Source organism: Vulpes vulpes, chromosome 7, assembly GCF_048418805.1.
Source record: "Vulpes vulpes isolate BD-2025 chromosome 7, VulVul3, whole genome shotgun sequence".
Classification (NCBI taxonomy): Eukaryota; Metazoa; Chordata; class Mammalia; order Carnivora; family Canidae; genus Vulpes; species Vulpes vulpes.
The window spans coordinates 38,340,294-38,348,638 of record NC_132786.1 but is presented as its reverse complement, the minus strand read 5'-3'; the positions used below and the strand labels follow the sequence as shown (position 1 = coordinate 38,348,638).

Below are 8,345 nucleotides of genomic sequence, written 5' to 3'. Positions count from 1 at the left end.
TTTGAGATGCAATTTGTATGGAAATTGCCAGATTTTGAAATTTCTATCAAGATAAAAAATTAAATGATGTTGTGGCTTAAATTTTATATTTCCTTGATTACTAATGAAATGTTCATATGTCTCATTTTTTCTTCTGTGAAAGAAAAAAACTTTCTTGCCTGTCCTTGTCTTTTGTACATTTCCCCCATTGAATTGTATGCCTTTTTCTTATTGATTTTTAAGAGTTGGTCACATATTTTGGTTACTGATTCTTTGTTGGTTGCAAATATCTCCTCCCAGTTTGCGATATTCAACTTTGGCCTCTGAGGATATCCCTTACTTTGTTATCAGCTTAGATATACATTTTTTAAAATGTTCATTTGGCCATGTAAAGGGTATAGATATACACCACTAGCAAATTACATGTGGTGACTATGTAATATGAGGTTTGCTGGGGAACTTACAGGAAAAGAATCAGCAGAGTGTGTGGGTCCCCTCCATCCTCTCACTATCCTGTGGGTAGGTGTGCTGAAATAAGGCATAATTAATTTGTAGGGAAATTAGAATATGACAATAGGAGCTTCAAGGAAATTAGCTCTTTCTAAAGGAGGAAGCTCTGGAGCTCAGCCACTGGCAAGGCTGTCCTTCTGCTGAGCTCACATAGATTTGCTGAGGCAGCTGCTTGCTAAGCTACAGAAATGGGAGAGGAAATGAGCCTCCAGTGCCATCTGGACTTGTCTCTCCTTATATCTGAGGTGTTTTGTAATGGGATGTTTTTTCAGGTTATCTCGCCTGCCATTTTACCAGAAATGGAAGTCCTCCAAAGAATGTTTTTGAGGTCAACAGAATGCTTGCAATTAGACTGTATATAGAATGATACAAGCCGGTCCTCTTTCCGCCATCTCTTGAGCCGCCACAATGGTGCGCATGAACGTCCTGGCAGATGCTCTCAAGAGCATCAACAACGCTGAAAAGAGAGGCAAGCGCCAGGTTCTTATCAGGCCATGCTCCAAAGTCATCGTCCGATTTCTCACTGTGATGATGAAGCATGGTTACATTGGCGAATTTGAAATCATCGATGATCACAGAGCTGGGAAAATTGTTGTGAACCTCACAAGCAGGTTAAACAAGTGTGGAGTGATCAGCCCCAGATTTGATGTACAACTGAAAGATCTAGAAAAATGGCAGAATAACCTGCTCCCATCCCGCCAGTTTGGTTTCATTGTACTGACAACCTCAGCTGGCATCATGGACCACGAAGAAGCAAGACGAAAACACACAGGAGGGAAAATCCTGGGATTCTTTTTCTAGGGATGTAATTCATACGTGCAAATAAAATGCCTCAATGGACAAAAAAAAAAAAGAATGATACAAGCCAAGTTACACATTGCTGCCAGATTAAGCTTCCTAAAAATTTCACCTTGTTCATGCTAGTCTCTGGCTTGTGAGCTTTTTGTAGTACCCCAATGTCTACACATTAATATCCATGTGTTTTGGCTGCGATTGTGTTCCAATCCAGTTTTCTGACCTCACCTTTCTGCAAATTTCCACTCTACTAAATTGGGTTTGTTTGTCCTTTAAGAGCACCAAGAAATTCGACTGCCTTCCTTCTTCCCTCCAATTATCCAAGCCAGATGTCTCTGAGACACAAAACAAATTCTCCCTTCTCTGTGAAGTGTCCCCTGACCATTCCTGTTTTTTTGTGAACTATTTGATTATTGAGTAGAAGCAATGACTTTTGACAGCTAGTGCTCACCAAATACCAATGTGACATTTTCCAGCCACTTTTGCAGTGGATTGGGGCCATGAGACCCCACATTTTCCAGCCACTTTTGCAGTGGGTTGGGGTTATGAGACTAGTTCTGGCCAGAGGACTATGAGAAGTGCTATGTGTCAATGGGCCAAGGGCAGTTAGGAAGTGGTTTTCCTCTTCGCTTGATGCCACTGCTGTGGCAACCTTATGTTCTAGACAGGGTTGTTACAATATGGGAGGGAACCATCCTACCCACACTAAACTTTATGTGAAGGAGAAATAAACCCTAGAACTTTGAGAGTTGGTTTGTTATTGTACCATTGATTAGCCTATCCTTTTCATGCAGACCTCATTTCTTCAGACAATATAGAAGTGTACTGTTTCTTAACTCTAACATTATTTTTCTTTCTCTTATTATTTTTGCCTGCCAAGCACCACCACTCCATATTCTGAACAATACCCCCTATTCCAGAGGGATGATCCCATGGGAGTGGCTTTTTCTTACAGCTCCCAGTTGACCCACCCAAGGCACCTGATTCAAGCTGTCAATGAGCTCCTCCTCATTATTTTTGACTTGGAACCAAAAGAGTCAGCTCAGACTTTCCTAATGATTGGATATAAAGTTTTATATACTGGAGCTCTAGGATATAAAACTGGGAGCTGCCAGCAGCCACATTCTGATGTTTGGAGAAGCAGGTCTGCAAGAAGATTGAGTTGACACAGGGAAGCAGAGACATTTAAGGTGCTGCTTCCAGTTGTTCCTGAGGCTTATGTTTCTCAATGCTTACTCACCATGATATACCAAAACTTTCTTGTATTCCAAGAGACAATAAATCCCATCTGAATCAAGTCCCCTTGACTGTCTGTCACCCACAACCTAGTGAGTCCAGCTGACATCTATCTACTCTTTCCCTTACAGAAGTATTATTGTGCCTGGGTACCTCAGTTGGTTAAGCATCTGCCTTTGGCTCAGGTTATGCTCCCAGGGTCCTAGAATTGATCCCCATGTCAGGCTCCCTGCTCAGTGGGGAATCTGCTTCTTCCTCTTCCCCTGCCCCTCCTCCTGCTTGTGCTCATGTTTATCTCTCTCTCTCTCTCTCTCAAATAAATAAATGACATCTTTAAAAAAAAAGAAGTATCATCAAACCAGTATAATGGGAATTTGGAGAAATGGTTGCCTCTGAGTTTGCCCCCAAGTGGTAATGTTCTTTTAAGGGTACAGGATGCTCAAATCCACAACCAGGTATAATCTTGTCAGACACTTTCTACCTTTTTGTTTCAAAGAGATACTTGTAGTTTGGCTCCACGGAACCATGGAGAATGGGTGGAAAAAGAAAGGGGTAGGAACCCCAAAGGCACAAACCTAGCCATGCAGGAGGAAACTGAACAATAGGCTGATTATGTGGTGTTAATGGGCTTAATTGGATTATCTTAAGACAGCAAGGGTTATACAGTTCTCAAGTCTTGCTTCAAGGAAAGAGAGCATTCTCTTTAAAATGTGTTAACTAATTGAAATACTGTAGCAGATGCTATTGGTGCTCACCAAATATCCTCCCAATCCACCCCTAAGATCACCAGCTGCACCTGAGTCTCTTTTCTTGAATGCTTTCTCTGGCTACAGAATAGGGCTCAGCCTATGTACCAGGCAAGCTGGAAATACCAGGGAAGGACAACCCCCAGTGCTCTCATCCCTTGGTAGGACAATTCTGAGGTGCATTCTGTTGTCTTAAAGAAACCCCAGTGGGAATGAACAACAGACTACTCATTAGCATACTCTTTCATCTCCTCCCAGAATCCCTGCATTCCCTATCCATACTTCTTTGTTTTTTTTTTTTTAAGATTTTATTTATTCATTCATGAGACACACACACACACACACACACACACACACAGAGGAGAGGGAGAGAGAGAGAGAGAGAGAGAGAGAGAGAGAGAGAGAGAGAGGCAGAGACACAGGCAGAGGGAGAAGCAAGCTCCATGCAGGGAGCCTGACACGGGACTCCATCCCCGGTCTCAATCCTGGGTCTCCAGGACTACACCCCGAGCTGAAGGCGGCGCTAAACCACTGAGCCACCTGAGCTGCCCCATACTTCTTTGTTAATAAACTACTTATACCCAGATCCTCGGGAACTAAAACATTATGATGATGATGATAATGATGATGATGATGATGATGATGGAGGTATGATTTTTTTTTTAATATTTATTTATTTATTTTTTTATGATAGTCACAGAGAGAGAGAGAGAGGCAGAGACACAGGCGGAGGGAGAAGCAGGCTCCATGCAGCACCGGGAGCCCGATATGGGATTCGATCCCGGGTCTCCAGGATCGCGCCCTGGGCCAAAGGCAGGCGCCAAACCGCTGCGCCACCCAGGGATCCCTGGAGGTATGATTAAATGCAATAAAAGTCACCTTTTTGGAGTATAGTTCTATAAGTTTTGAAAGACATAATTGATCAACATCCTGTACACTTAAACTTACACAATGTTATATGTCAATTTAATATATATATATATATATATATATATTTTAAAGATTCACACATTTATTTCAAAGAGAGAACATGAGCAAGTAGGGGGAGGGACAGAGGAAATGAGAATCTTGAGCAGACTCCGCATTGAGCATAGAGCCCAAGCTGGGGCTCAATCTCATGACGCTGACTGAGATCATGACCTGACTTGAAACCAAGAGTCAGACACTCAACCAACTGAGCCACCCAAGCACCCCATGTCAATTATATTTCAAATAAAATATAATAGATTGTAAAAATTAAAATTAAAAATTCTGCAAAAGGCGGGCACTTGGCTGGTTCAATCAGTATGTCATGCAACTCTTGATCTCAGGGTCATGAGTTTGAGCCCCACGATAGGCATAGAGCTTACTTAAAAAAAAACTCTAAAAAATAAAGGAGAGACACACTGAGTAAATACCACCACATTTCTTTCACTCTCCTCCTTCCCTGAAATTCCCTGGCACCCCTGTATGGTCAACCCTCACTCTACACCCAGCTCCTGATAATCACTGATCAGTTTTCTGTCTTTCTTCCAGGATATCATATAAATGGAATCATGCATTATATAGCCTTTTGAGTTTGGCTCCTTTCACTTAGCAAAATGTATTTGAGATTCATTCAAGTTGTTAAGCAGATCAGGAGTCTGTTCCCTTTTATTGCTGAATAGTATTGAATTACATGAATATATCATATATCACACCGTGCTTAACCATCCACCAGTTGGAAAACATTTGGGTTGTTTCCAGTCTTTGGAGGTTATACATAATGCTGTTAGGCTTTTGAGTGAATGTAAGTTTTTATTCCACCTGGGTAAATACCTAGGAGTGGGACTGCTGAGTTGTATGGTACATTTTTAAGAAGCTGTTGAATTGTTTTCCAACCAGCAATGCATGACAGTTATAGTTGTTCCATAGCCTCATCAGTACTTAGTATTATCAGTTTTTTAAATTTTAGCCATTCTGATAGGTATGTAAGCTTATCTCATTGTGATTTTAATTTTCATTTTGCCATGACTAATTATATTGAGAATTTTTTTAGGTGCTTAATCACCTTTCATATATCTTCTTCGCATAAGTATCTGTTCAAACGTTTAGACCATTTTTAAAGATTTTATTTATTTATTTATTTATTTATTTATTTATTTATTTAAGAGTGAAAGGGAGGGAGTGGCTATGGGTGGGATTTCTTCCTATCTAGGATCTCCACACTGGTGTGGAACATGCAATCAAAGGAGTAAACACACTAAAAAAAATAAAAAATGTATCTACTAAATGATCCAGCAATTCCACTACTAGGTATATATCCAAAGGAAATGAAAACAGCATATCAAAAAGATATCTGCAATTCCATGTTAATTGCAGCATTATTCACAATAGCAAGAAATAGAAAGAACCTAAGTGACAATGGATGAATGAATAAATATACGGCATACATATACAATGGAATATTATTCAGCCATAAGAAATAAAGAAGAAAATCCTGCCATTTAGGACAACATGGATAGATTTTTAGGACATTAAGCTTAGTGAAATAAGCCAGACAGAGAAAAACAAATAGTACATGGTATTACTTACATGTAGAATCTAAAACAAACAAGTCAAATTCATAGAAACAGAGAGTGGTTGCCAGGGCCTGAGGGTCTGGGAGGAAATAAGGAGCGGTTGGTAAAAGAATACAAACTTTCAGCTAAGGACACACAGATCTACCGAAATAGTCAAAATGTATTAAATCTATGTGGCTTGCAAAGGGAGGGGAAAATATCATTAAATGGTGATTTCAGAGGATCTTCTAAGAATCTCTCATAATACTCATTATTATAAGACTCAGGAATATCATTAATATTTTCCTTTATACTTCTCATGCTTTTTTCTTTTTTTTCTCATGCTTTTTTCTATGCACAAACACAAACTAGGATATGATATAAGTAATATTTTATAATAATTTTTCATATGTCATGGAAGTCTTTTCAAATCAATAATGTTCTATATTAATCCTTTTTAATGATTGTTCAGTATATTGTGTGTTAAATGTAATTTATTTATTCAATCCCCTACTTGTAAATATTTAGGTTGTGTGTAGCATCTAGATATTACATTTCTTTTTTTTTTTAAGATTTTATTTATTTGAGAGAGAGAGAGCATATGAACACGTGTGTGAGCTGGGGTGGGGAGGAGCATGTGGGGAGGGACAGGAAGAGAATCTCGAGTGGATTCTATGCCAAGCTCAGAGGTGGATGAGGGGCTTGATCTCACCACCCTGAGACCATCACCTGAGCTGAAATCAAGAGTTGGATGCTTAACCAACTGAGCCACCCAGGTGCTTCTAGATTTAGTGAATTGTCTCTTTGTGTCCTTTGGCCATTCTTCTTTTTTATTTATTTATTTATTTATTTATTTATTTATTTATTTATTTATGATAGTCACAGAGAGAGAGAGAGAGAGAGAGAGGCAGAGACATAGGCAGAGGGAGAAGCAGGCTCCATGCACCAGAAGTCCGAGTGGGATTCGATCCCGGGTCTCCAGGATCGCGCCCTGGGCCAAAGGCAGGCGCCAAACCGCTGCACCACCCAGGGATCCCATTCTTCTATTGAATTATTGAAAATCACCCTAAATATAAGTGATGTTAAATATATTTAATTAATTTAAAATGTTTAATAATCATGAGCAACCTTCTTTCCTTTCTTCCTCCTTTTCTTTCTTTACAATTTAATGTAAAAAAAAACACTAGGCAGGTCTGAGCATTGAAAGTGGTTGGAGTTCACACAAGGAAGGCAGCCGAGCAGGGTGACAGCCTGGCAGGCCTTAGAAAAAGTACAGGGGATTTAAGCAATAAGTAAATATATTGAGGATAAGGAGAGCCAGAATTCTCACAGAAGGGAATTTCAAATATGGAAAAGAAAAAAAAAACTCAAATGATCTCTGAGTATTGGATTGGAATTACAGGGATTGATGTGAACTGATGGTGTGGAATATAGGGATGTAGAAACAAGTATATATCTTTATGTACATACAGATGGTCCCCAACTTACAATGGTTCAACTTAATGATTTTTTGACTCTATGATGGTATGAAAGTTATACATATTCAGTCGAAGGTCTATTTTGAATTTTGATCTTTTCCCAGGCTAGGGGTATGTGGTATGATCTTCTCCCACGATGCTAGGCTGTGGCAGTGAGCTGTAGCTCCCAGTCAGCCATGCCGTCATGAGGGTAAACAACTGATACACTTACAACCATTCTGTACCCATACAATCAATCTGTTTTTCATCCTCAGTACAGTATTCAATAAATTATGTAGGATATTGCACACTTTGCTAGGAAATAGGCTTTGTGTTAGATAATTTTGCCCCAACTGTAGGCTAATGTAAGTGTTCTGAGCACATATAAGGGAGTCTAGGCTAAAGCTTTGATGTTTGATAAGTTAAATGAATTCAGTTCATTTTTGACTTATGTTATTTTCAACTTACAATGAATTTATTGGGATTTAATACCATTGTGAGGATAGTGTTATTATACATGTATTTTCCTTATGACTTTCTTAATAATATTTTCTTTTCTCTTGCTTACTTTACAGTAAGACTACAATATGACATACAAAATATGTGTTAGTCAATCATTTATGTTATCACTGAGAATTCTGGCCAACAGTAGGCTATTAGCAGTTACCTTTGGGTGGAGTCAAAAGTTTATATGTGGATATTTCCCATTGTACAGAGGAGTTGGTGTCCCTAACCCACATATTGTTCAAGAGTCAACTGTATATATGAGGGGGGAAAAAAGTGTGTATGTGCATGTGTGTATACACATTTATATATTCTCTAGCTCTGTCCGCTAAGAGGACCTATGGCAATAAACATACCTAATGTCCAGATCTTGGTATCTAGATTCCATTCTCTCTGAAAAGTGAAATGGAATTCTACTTTTGGAATCCTTGTAGAAATGCCTGGCTCTAGGTCTGGAGCATGAAAAATACAAGATAAATATTCTTGTATTAAAAAGTAAGGAAGTGCTCAGAGACCAATGGGACATATCAAAAGGACACAGGATTTAGCTTGAATGGGGGTTCAAATCTGGGCTAAACATGAGACAATATGGGCATCAA

At 39.2% G+C, this 8,345-nt stretch overlaps 1 protein-coding gene across 1 annotated transcript; it reads left to right on the top strand.

Moving 5' to 3' along the window:
- Positions 1-865: 865 nt before the first annotated feature.
- Positions 866-1,337, top strand: LOC112916264 (small ribosomal subunit protein uS8-like). The gene has a single exon (XM_072762640.1). The coding sequence runs from the start codon at positions 898-900 to the stop codon at positions 1,288-1,290; it is 393 nt and encodes a 130-aa protein (XP_072618741.1). The 5' UTR covers positions 866-897; the 3' UTR covers positions 1,291-1,337.
- The last annotated feature ends 7,008 nt before the right edge of the window (positions 1,338-8,345 follow it).